This window comes from Salvelinus alpinus, chromosome 13 (genome assembly GCF_045679555.1).
Source record: "Salvelinus alpinus chromosome 13, SLU_Salpinus.1, whole genome shotgun sequence".
NCBI classification, from domain to species: Eukaryota; Metazoa; Chordata; class Actinopteri; order Salmoniformes; family Salmonidae; genus Salvelinus; species Salvelinus alpinus.
Window position 1 is genome coordinate 19,361,888 of NC_092098.1, and position 18,281 is coordinate 19,380,168.

Here is an 18,281-nt window from a genome sequence, read left to right on the forward strand (position 1 = left end):
TCTTCCTAGGGTCCAAAAATAATAATAAAACATGATGTAATACAGAATAATAATAGACATGAACAGCTCAAGAACAGTGCAACGTACCAGTCGTTTGGACACACCTACTCATTCAAGGGTTTTTCTTTATTTAAAAAAAAAAATGTTACATTGTAGAACAATAGTGAAGACATCAAAACTATGAAATAACACATGGAATCACGTAGTAACCAAAAAAGTGTTAAACAAATCAAAATATATTTTAGATTCTTCAAAGTAGCTACCCTTTGCCTTGATGACAGCTTTGCACACTCTTGGCATTCTCTTAACCAGCTTCACCTGGAATGCTTTTCCAACACTCTTGAAGGAGTTCCCACATATGCTAAGCACTTGTTGGCTGCTTTTCCTTCACTCTGTGGTCTAACTCATCCCAAACCATCTCATTTGGGTTGAGGTCGGGTGATTGTGGAGACCAGGTAATCTGATGCAGCACTCCATCACTCTCCTCCTTGGTCAAATAGCCCATATATAGCCTGGAGGTGTGTTCGGTCATTGTCCTGTTGAAAAACGAATGATGGTCCCACTAAGCGCCAACCAGATGGGATGGTGTATTTCTGCAGAATGCTGTGGTGGCTATGCTGGTTAAGTGTGCCTTGAATTCTAAATAAACCACGGACAGTGTCACCAGCAAAGCACCATCACACCTCCTCCATGCTACACTCTGCGTCTCACAAAGACGCGGTGGTTGGAACCCAAAATTTCAAATTTGGACAGATTTCCACCGGTCTAATGTCCATTGTGTTTCTTGGCCCAAGCAAGTCTCTTCTTCTTATTGGTGTCCTTTAGTCGTGGTTTCTTTGCAGCAATTTGACCATGAAGGCCTGATTCATGCAGTCCTCTGAACAGTTGATGTGTCTGTTACTTGAGCTCTGAAGCATTTATTTGGGCTGCAATTTCTGAGGCTAGAAACTCTAATGAACTTATCCTGATGATGAGCCAGTTTCATCATAGCGCTTGATGGTTTTTGCGACTGCACTTGAAGAAACGTTCAAAGTTCTTGATATTCCGGATTGACTGACCTTCATGTCTTAAAGTAACGGACTGTCGTTTCTCTTTACTTATTTGCGCTGTTCTTGCCATAATATGGACTTGTTCTTTTACCAAATAGGGCTATCTTCTGTATACCACCCGTACCTTGTCACAGCACAACTGATTGGCTCAAACGCATTAGGAAGGAAAGAAATTCCACAAATTAACTTTTAACAAGGCACACATGTTAATTGAAATGCATTCCAGGTGACTACCTCGTGAAGCTAGTTGAGAGAATGCCAAGAGTGTGCAATGCTGTCATCAAGACAAAGGGTGGCTACTTTGAAGATTCTCAATATAAAATATATTGGTTATTTCATATATTTTTGGTTACTACATGATTCCATGTGTTATTTCATAGTTTTGATGTCTACACTATTATTCTATTCAAAATGATGAAAAACCCTTGAATGAGGTTGTCCAAACTTTTGATATACAGGTTATTTAGGTATGTGTGCTGTGAGATGTTTAAAAAAAAAAATATATATATATATTTAGCTGTTTGCTTTGGTAATTTGAGACGGAAGGGTGTTCCATGTAACTATGGCTCTGTACAATACTGTGCGTTGCCTTAAATTTGTTTTGGACTTGGGGATTGTGAAGAGATCCTTGGTGGCATGTCTGGCAGGGTATCTATGTCTGTCAGAGCTGTGACAGACGTGTTGTCGTATGCATGTGTCATTAACAAAACAGTATATTTTGTTAATGATACTAGTCTTGCTAAAATATTTTTCTCATTTAGGTGGTGACATTCCTCCACACAATGCTGCAGTCAAAGTGCCTGAACTTCAGGACTGCCTTGGTGGTGTGTCCACTCAACACTATCCTTAACTGGGTCAACGAGTTTGACAAGTGGCAAGTTAACATGGGAGCTGACAAAGTCAAGGTAGTTGGAGATTAGATGTTTTTCTTTGAAGGTAAATACATGCAGAGGTTATTCATATACAATGTAGTATCAAGAAATAGCAATGGCATCTTTTTGTAGGCACTAACTCCGCCATGTGAACTCCGCCAACTCCGCCATGTGAAAATAAATTGTGTTTTTGGATAAACACCGATAATAGGGCTTCAGAGATTTTAGACGTTTTGTTCTATGAGATCAGCTAATGTCACTTTTTGTGAATTTTGAGCACATAAAAAAAGCACATAACTGTGTCATAATTCATGAAGGACATGTTGACTGACTGTTATCTCATAGAACAAAACGTATAAGATCTCCTAAGCTTGTGTTGACCTCAGACCTTGTTTTCGGCGTTTATCCCAAAACCCTGTTCTTTCCCCGTTAATTGTTGCCATAGGAATGGCTGAATGAACCAGAGGTAACTAATTTCCGGGTTTTTGGACTACAAGCTGGCGAGCTCTATATTCAAAGTATTTAATGTTTCTTTCATCTCCCTGTCTCGACCTCTTCATTTCTCTCACCATTTTTCTCTCGGTCTCTATACACTAACATCGTAGGTGACAGAGTTGGCAACATTGAAGCGACCTCAGGAGCGTTATATTGCGCTGCAGAAATGGCAGAAGGATGGTGGTGTTATGATCATGGGCTATGAGATGTACCGCAACCTCACACTAGGCCTCAAAGTCACCCACAGACAATTCAAAAAGACCTTTAACAGCACACTGGTCGATCCAGGTACATCCTCTACTAAATCTATGCATGTAGTGTTGAGCGGTATGCACCATTTAATTTGTTTGTTTGAAACTCTAATACACTCCACTACTTTTGTTGTACTCCAGGTCCAGACTTTGTGATCTGTGATGAGGGGCACATCCTTAAGAACGAGGCGTCCAACATCTCCAAAGCTATGAGTGCCATTAAGACCAAACGGAGAGTGGTGCTGACAGGCACGCCACTGCAGAACAACCTCAATGAGTGTAAGGAGGCCTGCTTCAGTCTATGACTACCTTTCCATTTAAAACTGTACTCTGACCAGTATCCCAACATTTGGCCAAGTTAATTCATATTTCAGTTTTAATATATCTCAAAACTTTTAGGAGAACATAATTTGCATGATCATTTCCTTGTTAATGTTCAAGTCTAGTCATATATATGTTGGTTCTTTCAGACCACTGCATGGTGAACTTCATCAAGGAGAACCTTCTGGGCTCAATCAAGGAGTTCCGGAATCGGTTTATCAACCCCATTCAGAATGGCCAGTGTGCAGACTCCACCCCCAGAGATGTCCGCATCATGAAGAATCGCGCCCATGTCCTTCATGCAATGTTGGCGGGATGTGTACAGGTGAGATGGCTCAATTACTAGGCGTGTATGGCACTTTCATTTGTAGTTTATCAGAACCACTGACTACTTTTTGCAAGTATTTGTTATTCTTTGTCAGTCTCCAGTGGATACGCTTAGTGTGTTTTTCCTTTCTCAGAGGAGAGACTACTCAGCCTTGACCAAGTTCCTGCCCCCTAAACATGAGTATGTTATGGCGGTTAGGGTGACCCCCCTCCAGTACAGACTGTATCGCTACTACCTGGACAACTTCACTGGTAAGAACCTCCAGCCAGTTAGCTCAGAAAGCTCTGTAATTAAATGTGTATGATATTTAGAGACATTTTGGCTTTTACTGAGAATATAGGGGAAAAAAGCTGTGTGTGTCTGTAGGAGCAAGATCCGTAGTTGAGGGAGCCAGGGGCAAGACTGGAACCAGCCTCTTTAAGGACTTCCAGATACTCAGCCGAATCTGGACGCATCCCTGGTGTCTGCAGCTCAACTATATCAGTAAAGAAAATAAGGTGAATACCCATCAGATGCAGATTTGACCAAAAATACTATTTTCTCATCACCAGACAGATCCTGATGCATCAGTCAAACTGTCACCAACTGAGATTCTCTTTGTTTTCAGGGCCATTTTGATGGAAAGCACCAGGGGAAAGCTGAGAGGTGTGTAAGCATGAATATTCAGGCTACCCCTTGTCACAGATCTCTAAAGTAGGCTTGCACGGTATCCATATTGTCATACCTTCATACCTAACTTGGCCCATACCGGTATATTCCGTAATACCAGCACTGAACACAAGGGGTGCTATTTTCAAACCCCACTGGGCCTCTGTAATCCGGAGGTTAGCAATGCTAACAAGTAAATGTGAAGTCCCATAGAGAATGCTAACTAAATGCTAATGAGTGCATTGCTAACATTTTATACAGTCTCTGACCTAAACTACTTGTAGGACAGACATCCCTGCTCATAAAGATATACAAGTAACTCAAAAATACTACTCACAGTTTGCTGCACGCACAAAATAAATATTAGACAGCGAGGCTTTTGTTCCAGGAGGGGATTCTCTGCTGTTACCAAGTGAAGCTTGATATTGAACAAAGCTAACCACTTATCTAAATAGCTAACTAGCTACTAAATTAGCAAAACTGCAGAGCATTAGAACATTTGACAGTTAACTCATTTGTTATAAGATACCTAGCTGGAAAACATTTAGTTATGACTTCCATACTGTAACTAGATCACATGCTTCACAACAGTAAGTGACTCAAGGCTACAGTCTCTTGACTGGGAACTACTATGTGACTGGGAACTACTGGTAAGCTTGATGATGAAAAATGATGTGACAGGTGAAATGAACACAGTTTCTTTATCTCCTAATGTATTGCGCAAGTTGGCTGCAGGTAAAACTTAAACCGTTTCAATGGTATCGACAGTATTGGAAAAACCATCCCGTGGCTATTTCCAAATAGCCCAGTATACGGTATATATGGTATACTGCTAAAGCCTACTCTTAAGCAGTCCACAAAGTTAATGCGTGTATGTACGCTTGGGTGGAGTCCGATTTTTTATTTCACTTTTGATTTTTTTTAGCAATGCACACCTTTTGGTAACATAATACCTCGCCTGTCCATTCGTTTCTAGACTCCCAAAAAGCAAACTTCACAAGAAGGCAATAGCAGAGGTTTTCTTTTTGTCTGCCCGTTTGTGGTAAAGGAAAAGAAGAATCACATTGAAAACATCACCACTGCAAGCTAATTTGAATGAAAACCAACTGCATATTTAAATAATACCTACATGTAATGAAAGTTTAGTTTTTTAAATTTTATTTAACCTTTATTTAACTAGGCAAGTCCGTTAAGAACAAATTCTTATTTACAATGAAGGCCTAGGAACAGTGGGTTAACTGCCTTGTTCAGAGGCAGAACGACACATTTTTACCTTGTCAGCTCGGGCATTCGATCCAGCAACCTTTCGGTTACTGGCCCAACGCTCTAACCACTAGGCTACCTGCTGTTTTACATTTACTTAGTTTTGTGCCTTCCAGTAGACTACATCTTGCTAGCTACACTACATGACCAATAGTATGTGGACATCTGCTCGTCAAATCTCATTCCAAAATCATGGGCATTAATATGACGTTGGTCCCCCTTTGCTGCTATATCAGCTTCCACTCTTCTGTGAAGGCTTTCCACTAAATCTTGGCACATTGCTGCGGGGACTTGCTTCCATTCAGCCACAAGAGCATTAGTGAGGTCGTGCACTGATGTGGGCCATTAGGCCTGGCTCGCAGTCTCTGTTCCATTTCACCCCAAAGGTGTTTGATGGGGTTGAGGTCCGGGCTCAGTGCAGGCCAGTCCAGTTCTTCCACACCGATCGTGACAAACCATTTCTGTATGGACTTCACTTTGTGCACGGGGGCTTTGTCATGCTGAAATAGGAAAGGATCTTCCCAAAACAGTTGCCACTAAGTTGGAAGCATAGAATTGTCTAGAATGTCACTATGCTGTAGCGTTAAGATTTTCCTTCACTGGAACGAAGGGGCCTAGACTGAACCATAAAAAAACAGCCCCAGACTATTATTCCTCCACCAAACGTTACAGTTGGCACTATACATTGGGGCAGGTAGCGTTCTTCTGGCATCTGTCAAACCCAGATTCATCCATCGGGCTGCCAGATTGTGACGCGTGATTCATCACTCCAGAGAATGCATTTTCACTGCCCCAGAGTCGAATGGCGGGGACCTTTACACCACTCCAGGTGACGCTTGGCATTGCGTATGGTGATCTTAGGTTTGTGTGTGGCTGTTCGCCCATGGAAACCCATTTCATGAAGCTCCCAATGAACAGTTCTTGTGCTGACGTTCTTTGAGGCCGTTTAGAACTCGGTAGTGAGTGTTGCAACCAAGGACAGATGATTTTTATACGCTACACGCCTACACGCTTCAGCACTCGGCAGTCCCATTCTGTGCGCTTGTGTGGCCTATCATCTTGCGGTGAGCCGTTGTTGCTCCTAGACGTTTCCACTTCACAATAACAGCCCTTAGAGCTGCCCCGGTCAACTGTATCAGGGCAGAAATTTGACGAACTGACTTGTTGGAAAGGTGCCACGTTGAAAGTTCCTGAGCTCTTCAGTAAGGCCATTCTACTGCCTATGTTTGTCTATGGAGATTACATGGCTGTGTGCTCGATTTTATACACCTGTCATCAATGGGTGTGGCTGTAATAGCCAAATCCACAAATTTGAAGGGGTGTCATATATATATATATATATATATATATATATATATATATATATATATAAATAAATAAATAAAAAATTACTCTCTCTCTCTCACACACACACACACATATCTGGCTAAAAACAGCAAGAAAGCTAGCCTTTTAGCTTCCCACATCTCCATCATGTGAAATAATCTGATTTATAAATAATATGCCCTGGCATATACTTGCCAGTGTAATTTATACCAGTTTGATATGCTGCTTGAATGTATTCGCTCCCTTATCAGATAAGCATAGAATGTGCCTATTTACTCCATGAGGAACAATTACATGGCTACAACTGTTTTCACTTTCAAAATGGCCTACAATCACGTAGGTATTACTTCTAAACAAAATACATTTTGCAGGTGTTTCTAATAAGGCTACATCATTTGAACTGTCGCTGAGATTATATTTGGTTATCGTTGCAAAATAGACTGCTTATTTATTTTTGATGCATAGCCTATAGATCAACTCAGGAACTAAGCAAGTTGGTTCAGCCTCATCTACACAACACTGCCACCATCGCAAAGTAAGGAATAATACATTGCGTTTCGAAATTTGCGTTGCACAAATGTGCGTAGCAAGCAACATAGGCGCCAGGACTTCATACTGCAAGGAGCTGTTCATTTTGTGACAAAAAACAGCATTCACGTACAGCGTTGCTTAGCGTTTGCGTTAACTGCGTAACGTCTGCCGAGCTCTTTAATTACTATGACAGTGTGATGCTTACAGTGTGATGCTTATCTATCACCATCAAAAGGTAATCTCATGCAAATAATAGATTGTTGCCTTTCATCCTTTCCTTTGTCCCACTCAGTAAAGAGAAGGAGAACAAGGGAAAATTGCGTAATGCTGATGAAAAAAGCAATGATGTGGAAGTGATCATGGTGTGGAACAGCTCATCAAAGAGTGTCAATGTGGAAGGAGACCAGCGAGCAGGTCCACTGGTTACAGTGGTAGATGGTAGTAGTCTCTCTTAAATTAAGGAAATTACTTTGCCATGTATTTTACATTAGCTTCTTGTGTTACAATTGAACATTTTAAATGATTTACAATTAAGTCATTAATATAAGGTGAACATATTCATGAGGTCAATGGTGATATTGTATGCTTTGTGTTCAGCGGTGAAAGCGTCCACCAGTTTCAGGCCTGACAGTCCAGCTGCTGACTGGTACAAGGATATGCTAAGTGATTCAGACGCCACCATCCTGGGACACTCAGGGAAGATGGTGCTGCTGTTTGAGATTCTCCGAATGGCAGAGGAACTGGACGACAAACTGTAAGTGTGCTTGAGAAATGCATTCAGGCACCGGGGGGTATTTAAAAAGAAGGATCGAGTTAGCCAGAGGTTTATAGAGCAGATTTGTTGAATTAACCTTTTCTTCGTCAATTTTTGTTTGTATATTCACAGGTTGGTGTTCAGTCAATCCTTGATCTCATTAGACATGATTGAAGATTTCTTGGACCTCGCTAACAAAGCCAAAGACAACGGACAATCATCCCTATACAAAGGTACGGTTCCCATTGGCTGTTCACATATTCAAGCATATGTTATAGTGTTACAAAACAATTGTTTTCTTCAGATTGTCTATAATTGTTATAATTTGTTTCCTTTTCCAAACTGTAGGTGATGGCAGCTGGATCAGAAACATTGACTATTACCGTATTGATGGGTCCACCAGTGCCACATCCAGGAAGAAATGGGCTGAAGAGTTCAATGATGCCACCAATGAGCGGTACGTCTCTGACTGCTGTACTATTCTACATCTCAAATTTCACTGTGCCAAACCTCAACACAGTATGTAGCATATCACTTAGTATTGTATTATTATTCATGACAAAGCATCAGTAATTGTAGACAGTGTGATTTCTTGAGATGGTCTGTTTAAGATTCTACTCACACTCACTCCTTTGATTTCATTTCTAACCAATTTACTTTCAGAGGTCGTCTGTTTCTCATCTCGACAAGAGCTGGGTCCCTTGGGATCAACCTGGTAGCAGCTAACAGGGTCATAATTTTTGACGCTTCGTGGAACCCCTCCTATGACATCCAGAGCATCTTCAGGGTGTACCGTTTTGGCCAGCTGAAGGCAGTGTTTGTCTACCGCTTCTTGGCACAGGTAATGACATCTCGTATGCACCCCATCTTCTGTAATATGATTGTGGGACACATTTTGTGTTTTTTACATATACAGTCACATCCAAAATTGTTGATAAGATTAGCAAAAAAGACTATTAAATAAATACAAATACGAGCTATATTGTATGCACAAAAAAAAAATCTAAATAGCTTACATTCTGTTAATAAAAATAAAAAAAGATAAATTATTGGCACCCCTAATGATTCTTATAAATATAATCAAACAATGTGATCTGCATTAACATTCTACTATTTAAAGTTAAAGGCCAGGCACCACACCCTAATAGAGGATTTTTTTTCTCCTTAATCATATCACAGTCAACTTTTACCAGTTGAATGAAGATACGCATAATATTTGGTTCACTGGATTAAGTCGGCGTAACTATTTAGGTAAAATGGTCCTGAAACATTCATGCACACGTGAAGGGGAACCAATTGTATTGATTCAAGTTATTAGAAAAAATGAAAATCACAAATTTTTTTGAGTTACGAGGTTTGCATCCGACATTGACTATTTGCATATCCCGCAAATCCATTTTTCAGGACACTGGATTAAGTCTGCGTAAAAATTGTAGTTTAATTTTGTTAAGACACTCCGGTACGTAAAATGCATTTTTGGCAAATTTTTCTAAACAAAATGTTACCTAGAATAACAAATTGAGAACATATCAACAATAACCTCTGGGAAAGTCTCAAATATTTCCAAGGATAACCACACAATCTGGTGAATGTAGATTCTTCTGAAACTGAGGAAAATTAGTTGGCATGTGGGAAGAGTCTGACTTTCAGTAAATGGCAGTTAAAGACAAGTACACTGAATTTAGATGACCAAACATCTATTTAGACCCAATCACCATCTCTTCAAAGTAAGTTACTACATATAGTCCAGTTTGTTACATTCTCTAAAATAAAATATACATTTTCATGAAGATTTTGACATTTTTATGTTTACTTTTTGAAAATACTCATATTTATGGGACAAAATACCAACAAATCTAAAAATTGATAGGTACTGTAGATGCAAAAATTTCATTTCAGTCTGTGGTGCCTTGCGTCAAGGAACTGTATTGTGGCCTTTCATGGCTTCCTGTTTCACTGGGTATAAAAATGTGGTAACATGCATGTTGTTAGGTTCTGAACAAACAGAGTAAAAACTGAAACGGACGACTCGATAAAGCTCAAACCAAGTTTATTCACCCACTGGTTCATGCAGCTGCAAAGACGAAGCATGATTACACAAGCACATTTATTTATTACCTCCTCCTTGGCGGGGGTCAACTTCTACACCTCTAGACAGCCAATACATATCTGTTGCTAGGAAGGAACTTAATTGGTTCCTCTCACTGGTGTAGTCATGGCCCTGCCTGATGCTAGAACCTTTGTGGGCGTTGGCGTGTATTCGGAAAGTATTCAGACCACTTGACTTTTTCCACATTTTGTTACGTTAGTCTCAATTGTTTTGCAAATGTAATAAAAAAAATAAAAATGAAATTTCACATAGGAATTCAGACCCTTTACTCAGTAATTTGTTGAAGCACCTTTGCCAGCGATTACATCCTCGAGTCTTCTTGGGTATGACGCTACAAGCTTGGCACACCTGTATTTGGGGAGTTTCTCCCACTCAACTGCAATCCTCTCAAGCTCTGTCAGGTTAGATGGGGAGCGTCGCTGCGCAAGCTATTTTCAGGTTTCTACAGAGAATTTCGATCAGGTTCATGACCCGGCTCGGGCTGGGTCACTAAGGACATTCAGAGATGCGGAGAGATCACTCACTATTAGGGCAAAACATTTTGAAGGTTAAAACCACTGGTACAGTGGTTAACTTTCCTGGTAGAGGACCCACGTGTATCTTGTCCCCACGCACAGTGAGGAAGATGGTTCCGGAGGCACAGAAAAGTCCAAGGGCCACAGTTGGAGAGCTGAGAACTTGGTTGCATCTTGGGCTCACCATGTCTCCAAATCTACAATTACATCCACCTCCATGTCAATAGGCAATTTGGAAGAGTTGTCATAAAAAAGCTCTTTGAGGGCAACCAACAAATGTGAACGCTCAGTTAGCTGAACGGCCTTGTTTTGGAACCAGGTGCTATGGTCAGATGAGATAATATTAGAGCTCATACATACTGTAAAATATGGTGGTGGATCTTTGATCTTATGGGGCTGTTTTATTTCCACTGGTCCTGAGGCACTTGTTGTGGCGCCCGCATGCTTCCCAGACGGAACAGTTCGTGCATATATTATGACGACATTTTGTGACGTTTTTGTTAGTTTTGGACTTCGGCAAGTGTTCTTTCGGTTGTTCGAGCACACATTGTTTTTCTCTAGGCAAGCTGAAGTCCGTAGCCGAAGTCTACGCCCCCTCGTCGGCGATTGGTCAACAGTAGGTGTTGTGAAGGCTTCAGGGCGCCCAAGAAAGTACAGCAAGCGCCAGGACCGTCTCCTAAAGTTGATTCCGCTGCGGGATCGGTGCACCACCAGTACAGAGCTTGCTCAGGAATGGCAGCAGGCAGGTGTAAGTGCATCTGCACGCACAGTGAGGCGAAGACTTTTGGAGGATGGCCTGGTGTCAAGAAGGGCAGCAAAGAAGCCACTTCTCTCCAGGAAAAACATCAGGGACAGACTGATATTCTGCAAAAGGTACAGGGATTGGTCTGCTGAGGACTGGGGTAAAGTCATTTTCTCTGACGAATCCCCTTTCCGATTGTTTGGGGCATCCGGAAAAAAGCTTGTCTGGAGAAGACAAGGTGAGCGCTACCATCAGTCCTGTGTCATGCCAACAGTAAAGCATCCTGAGACCATTCATGTGTGGGGTTGCTTCTCAGCCAAGGGAGTGGCTCACTCACAATTTTGCCTAAGAACACAGCCATAAATAAAGAATGGTACCAACACATCCTCCGAGAGCAACTTCTCCCAACCATCCAGGAACAGTTTGGTGATGAACAATGCCTTTTCCAGCGTGATGGAGCACCTTGCCATAAGGCAAAAGTGATAACTAAGTGCTTTTTGTCATTTTTTGCACTTGAGAAATATTGCACCAAACATCCTAATCGGATGCAAAATTGTGCGGCTAAGATCTCTTCTGCTTAAACATCAAAATTAATGACAGATTTCTTGAGAGATTAATTTGTGGGAGTGTATACTGGCTATGGCATCTCAAGATGGACAAACAGTACTATTACCTGCTGCTTTTTTCTTGTTTTTCATGCAAAGGTTTTTTAAGGGAATATGTGACCACACTCGTTTGGTTCGGCTAGCTGAGGTCTGCTAGGCGCCAGCCGAATTGATGCATGCTGACGCCTTTAAGATCCACGGCATCATGACATGAACTCTACCAAGTATCAGGACATTTTAGCCAAAAACCTGGTTGCCTCTGCCAGGAGGCTGACACTGGGCCGCAAGTGGATCATCCAGCAAGACGATGACCCTAAGCACACACAAAATTCCACAAAGTAATGGTTAATTGATCACAAAATCAACATTTTGCATTGGCCATCTCAAACCTGTGGTTTGAATTGAAGAGGGCAGCCCATAAGCGCAGACCGAAGGTTATCAAGAATCTGGAAGGATTCTGTATGGAGGATGGTCTAAGATCCCTCCCAATGTGTTCTTCAATCTCATAAAACGTTATAGAAAAAGGTTAAGTGCTGTTATCCTCACAATAGGAGGGTGCACAAAGTATTGAAAATAGGGGTGGCAATAATTTTTACACTTTTTTTATTACTTGTTAAAGAAATGTTTTTCTCAGCAATTGTATTAGTACAATATCGCTCAGTATTTGTATAATTCATATATATATATTGTTTTGCTCATCTTTATCAAGGGTGACAATTTTGGATGTGACTGTAATTCTGTAATCACTGATATTAAATTGCTGTTTCTTTCCAGGGTACCATGGAGGAGAAGATCTACGACCGGCAGGTGGCCAAGCAATCTCTATCGTTCCGGGTGGTGGACCAGCAGCAGATACAGAGACACTTCACTCTGTTTGAACTGACAGAGCTTTACATGTTTGGGCCAGACCTGCTGGATGACCCCAACTCTGAGAAGAAGAGCAAGAGGATCACACCCCTGCTGCCCAAGGTGACCAAAGCTACAAATTAAACACACAAGACCATTAAATTCTCAATTGACCCTTTGCTAAACCCCGCCTCCCTTGGTTAATGTCGCTACCTCTGACAACATTTTCCCGGGAAGCTCAATTCCCCATTCAAGAAATCACCTCGCAATATTCTCAAAATGTGCTTCTAATACACAATGAAATTTAACAGACTACCCCCTGCTCATCAGGAGACATTGTGTATGTTATGGTGAACTGTCATGGAAATTGCTTCACGGGAACCTGGTGAAATTATGCTTGTAGTGTAGCTAGCCACTGAATAGCTCTGAATTCACCATCAGCATATGCAGTCAAAGCTACAATTGAAGTCGGAAGTTTACATACACCTTAGCCAAATACATTTAAACTCAGTTTCTCACAATTCCTGACATTTAATCATGGTCATTTAATCACTCTCTGAGGTCATTAAAGATCCCATGGCACTTATCGTAAGAGTAGGGGTGTTAACCCCGGTGTCCTGGCTAAATTCCCAATCTGGCCCTCAACCATCACGGTCACCTAATAATCCCCAGTTTACAATTGGCTCATTCATCCCCCTCCTCTCCCCTGTAACTATTCCCCAGGTCGTTGCTGCAAATGAGAACGTGTTCTCAGTCAACTTACCTGGTAAAATAACGGTTAAATAAAATAAAAAAAATAAAAAATAAAATTGTAAAAATTCCCTGTCTTAGGTCAGTTAGGATCACCACTTTATTTTAAGAATGTGAAATGTCAGAAATATAGTAGAGTGATTTATTTCAGGTTTTATTTCTTTCATCACATTCCCAGTGGGTCAGAAGTTTACACACACTCAATTAGTATTTGGTAGCATTGCCTTTAAATTGTTTAACTTGGGTCAAATGTTTCGGGTAGCCTTCCACAAGCTTCCCACAATAAGTTGGGTGAATTTTGGCCCATTCCTCTTGACAGAGCTGGTGTAACTGAGTCAGGTTTGTAGGCCTCCTTGCTCGCATATGCTTTTTCAGTTCTGCCCACACATTTTCTATAGGATTGAGGTCAGGGCTTTGTGATGGCCACTCCAATACCTTGACTTTGTTGTCCTTAAGCCATTTTGCCACAACTTTGGAAGTCTGCTTGTGGTCATTGTCCATTTGGAATACCCATTTGCGACCAAGCTTTAACTTCCTGACTGATGTCTTGAGATGTTGCTTCAATATATCCACATAATTTTCCTCCCTCGTGATGCCATCTATTTAGTGAAGTGCACCAGTCCCTGCTGCAGCAAAGCACCCCCAAAACATTATGCTTCCACCCCTGTTCGTCACAGTTGGGATGGTGTTTCTCCAAAAAGTACGATCTTTGTCCCCATGTGCAGTTGCAAACCGTAGTCTGGCTTTTTTTATGGTGGTTTTGGAGCAGTGGCTTCTTCCTTGCTGAGAAGCCTTTCAGGTTATGTCGATATAGGACTTGTTTTCATGTGGATATAGATACTTTTGTACCTGTTTCCTCCAGCATCTTCACACGGTCCTTTGCTGTTGTTCTGGGATTGGTTTACCCTTTTCGCACCAAAGTACGTTCATCTCTAGGAGACAGAACGCGTCTCCTTCCTGATCAGTGTGACGGCTGCGTGGTCCCATGGTGTTTATACTTGCGTACTATTGTTTGTACAGATGAACGTGGTACCTTCAGGCTTTTGGAAATTGCTCCCAAGGATGAACCAGACTTGTGGAAATCTACAGTTTTTTTTCTGAGGTCTTGGCTGATTTCTTTTGATTTTCAAATGATGTCAAGCAAAGAGGCACTGAGTTTGAAGGTAGGCCTTGAAATACATCCACAGGTACACCTCCAATTGACTCAAATTATGTCAATTAGCCTATCAGAAGCTTCTAGAGCCATGACATCATTTTCTGGAATGTTCCAAGCTGTTTAAAGGCACAGTCAACTTAGTGTATGTAAACTTCTGACCCACTGGAATTGTGATTAAGTGAAATAATCTGTCTGTAAAAAATTATTGGAAAAATTACTTGTCATGCACAAAGCAAAGATGTCCTAACCGACTTGCCAGAACTATATTTTGTTAACAAGAAATGTGTGGAGTGGTTGAAAAACAAGTTTTATTGACTCCAACCTAAGTATGTAAACTTCCGACTTCAACTGTATATACACTTTTGGAGCTAACTAGTGCTCTCAAATCGTATCCTGATGTCGATAGCAATGTTATGAATACCACTCATAACTTAGCTTGCTAACAAGGTGTATTAAGTGGCTAGCTAGCTAGCGTTAGAAACGTTTGGTAGTCAATGAGACTGAGAGCTAGCCAACCTGCTGAGCTATCAAACAATGTAACACAAGTATAATTCCGGATTTGAAAAATACTTCAACAGGCTCTGCATTTCAGAAATCACAGTAGCAAGTACTCCTGGTAAATTGTTCAATTATTTAGCCATAAAAAGTAAATAAATAAAAACTGGTTTTGCCATAGCCCTCATTGGCTTTCATGCGATTTAAACATGAGCTTATCTGAGGTGTTGGACACAACGACAGTTTCTGTCCATTGGAGCGCTGTGATTGGTTGACCAAAATTCTAGGGCTTGGCGAAGGGTGAATTAGTATTTTTACTTCAACAGTAGAGTAGGGATTGACATTGTGTGTCTGTTTCCCAGGACATGGTCCTGGCAGAGCTGCTGCAGATCTGTAAGGAGCAGATTGTCCGCTACCATGAACATGAGTCCCTGCTAGACCACAAAGAGGAGGAGGAGCTCAGTGAGGCCGACCGCAAAGCTGCCTGGGCTGAGTACGAGGCAGAGGTAAAGAGGAACTACTACACACATTCTCTGACAAAACAGCTAAATATGTTTTCATAGACCGTGGTGAGCAGCCTCTAGTAATCTCACCCTCTCCTGCTCTCGCCTATAAACACTGAGAAATTATGGTTTTGAATCAATTCAACGTCCTTACTTGAATTCTCGTCTATCAAGAAGTAAAGTAGTAATGATATATGCATTATGTGTAAAAACAGGTGTATGTTTATCTCTCCTCTACAAAGGGTGCATTCTTCTTGAACAAGGCAGCACACACCAGCACCAACGTTCCCAGCCCCTCCACCTCTCGTATGGCCAACAGTCTGTCATCCCTGTACAAGAAGACTAATGAGCAGCTGAAGGTATTAGCCATGTCTCCCCACCAGACCTGTGTGGAAATCAGTTGCTTTTCTCTAAAGTTTATGTTTGAGATTATCTCTCAATAGATAGATGCCTCTCACATCAACATTTTAATGCGTCTCTCTCCTGAATGACAGAACATGATTAATGCCAGCCGTGACAAGGTCAGCGAGGCCATCAAGTCCCTGCATTCCTTAAAGAACCTCTCTGTGGATGACTATGTGTTGCGTTTGGTTAGTCCCTCGTATTATATTACGTTAATATGATAATAATCTTTGTGTAGAAAAAAAAATGTGATGTGCATTACGACGACATGTGACTTGTTTTTACAGTGGCACGATAACCCAAGTCTAGATGAGAAGCAGGTGAAAGTCCTGGCCCAGACCTGGAAAACCAGCAATGACAAGGAGCGGGAGCGAAGACTGGCCTTATATCATGACCTTCTCTCAAAACAACAATCAGTAAGCTTCAATTGTCAACAACAACATTGTTCTAATTTTCTTTCTGCTTTTGATATTCCTTTGTAACTACTTAACCCTGCATCTTTCCCTTACTCCCCTCGACAGCTTACAATGTGCATCCAGACCATTTTGACCAGTAGAAAAATTGAAGTGACACAGACTGCCACTGTCACCAATCAGACACCAGCCTTGACAGACTCCGTTAAGAAACCCATGCAGTGAGACAGGAGAGACGTCTCTAGCCTCAGTCCCGTTCCACTAGAGGACACTCTAGTCTAACCGCAGTAACTATAGAGGGTACTTAATCCCCCCCAAAGGGGTGATAGATGAAACATTTCGGTTAAGGATTTCCTTTATTTTACATTGAAAATGAATGTATGTGGCGGCAGGTAGCCTAGTGGTTAGAGCGTTGGGCCAATAACTGAAAGGTTGCTGGTTCGAATCCCCTTCATTAATGGCTGATCCCTAGCTGTGAACCCACTCTCCAAGGGTGTCTTATGGGGAGTGGGATATGCAAAAAAATCACTATGTACATGTGTGAAATAGGACCCACCCTATTATTATTATGCTCTATAGCAGGGGTATTAAACCCTTACCCTACAAAGTCCAGAGCCTGCTGGTTTTCTATTCTACCTGATAATTAATTGCACGCACCTGGTGCGCCAGGTTCTAAATCAGTCCCTGATTAGACGAAACAATAAAAACAAGCAGTGGAACTGGCTTTGAGGTCCAAAGTTGAGTTTGAGGATTCTTTCGCAAAGATATTATGTTAAAGGGGCAGTGCAGTAAAAAAATTGATTGAAATTGTGAAAATTATGATAATGCCCTTTTAGTTTAAGAGCTTTTTGAAAGAAAACGCCTGGAATTTCAGTCTGTTCAGGTGGGATTGAGTTTTTGGTCCACATGACAACACAATCTGATCTGATTATTCTGCCAATAACCAATCTTCTTTGCATATGTATTCTCCTACTTTAAAAGGGTAAGCGGGGTAGGCTCCAGAGTGTAGACGATCCTATCCGTCAATAAGGGCTGTGTATGTAAATATATTTATATTTGTATCAACACACCCACACGATCAGACTGAACATTTCAATGGCAAAATGAGTCTCAGGGAAATAAATTATACAAAATATATTTGGGCGTTATTTTCATGATAAACACAGTGATTTATTCCATTTAAAAACTGCATGGGGGCTTTAAATAAATATTCTGCCTTGGAAAAGGTTTTCCTATGTGATTAATGGTATAATTGTCTGTTTCTCTGATGCTATAATAAAAATCTGTTCATTCGTTTTGTTTTAAAGGTTGTGTGGTTTTTGTTATGGTGAATTTTTTGCCTTGGTTATTACAATTTATTTTATGGTTACAGTCAGAAATTACCAGGCATATACTTTAAAATAAGATTGTAACAATGATTGGTAATTTTTGGTACTACATTTTAAGTAGTTCCAAAAATACTAAATTTGCTATTTTTTTGGACTAAAGGTCGCTAGTAGAGGTACTGAATCACTTAAACAACACATCCTCTTTAATACATCCTCTCTCGGCAAACAACAGATTTGGATTATAAAAATTGTTTCTGTTATAGAGTTGTAGAGGTATTTTTCATGAGAATAAGTGTTTAAGTGTTTTTTTTACTTTAGTGTAGAGCGGAGGCTAAATGGATATGTTTATTTACACAAATACATGTGCCACAATGGAGCACTTTGGCAGTTTACAATAACTAAAACTGAATTGCAGTGCATCTTACATAAGAACATTAAAAGAAACTCAATTAAAACTACCCCATCTAGTGTCTGTTTAAAAGCCTAAATAAGGATTGTTTTGTTTTTTAGCATTGTGTTCCATCTGATCTCCAGTAGTTGCTCGTCCTGCCTTTTCCTTACTCCTGGTTGCTTATCCC

The 18,281-nt window shown here is 40.9% G+C and overlaps 1 protein-coding gene across 2 annotated transcripts in view; it reads left to right on the forward strand.

Moving 5' to 3' along the window:
* Nucleotides 1-17,670, forward strand: part of LOC139537277 (transcriptional regulator ATRX-like) — a 46,464-nt gene extending 28,794 nt beyond the window's left edge. For both annotated transcript variants that reach the window (XM_071338403.1, XM_071338404.1), the window contains 18 exons: nt 1,811-1,954; nt 2,527-2,704; nt 2,809-2,946; nt 3,138-3,313; nt 3,450-3,567; nt 3,683-3,813; nt 3,924-3,961; nt 7,377-7,522; nt 7,682-7,838; nt 7,971-8,071; nt 8,187-8,295; nt 8,502-8,679; nt 12,585-12,779; nt 15,420-15,563; nt 15,803-15,919; nt 16,055-16,150; nt 16,250-16,378; nt 16,484-17,670. In XM_071338403.1, coding sequence (XP_071194504.1) covers nt 1,811-1,954; nt 2,527-2,704; nt 2,809-2,946; nt 3,138-3,313; nt 3,450-3,567; nt 3,683-3,813; nt 3,924-3,961; nt 7,377-7,522; nt 7,682-7,838; nt 7,971-8,071; nt 8,187-8,295; nt 8,502-8,679; nt 12,585-12,779; nt 15,420-15,563; nt 15,803-15,919; nt 16,055-16,150; nt 16,250-16,378; nt 16,484-16,600 — 2,412 coding nt within the window. In that variant the 3' untranslated portion in view covers nt 16,601-17,670. The remainder of the gene's footprint in view (nt 1-1,810; nt 1,955-2,526; nt 2,705-2,808; nt 2,947-3,137; nt 3,314-3,449; nt 3,568-3,682; nt 3,814-3,923; nt 3,962-7,376; nt 7,523-7,681; nt 7,839-7,970; nt 8,072-8,186; nt 8,296-8,501; nt 8,680-12,584; nt 12,780-15,419; nt 15,564-15,802; nt 15,920-16,054; nt 16,151-16,249; nt 16,379-16,483) is intronic.
* The last annotated feature ends 611 nt before the right edge of the window (nt 17,671-18,281 follow it).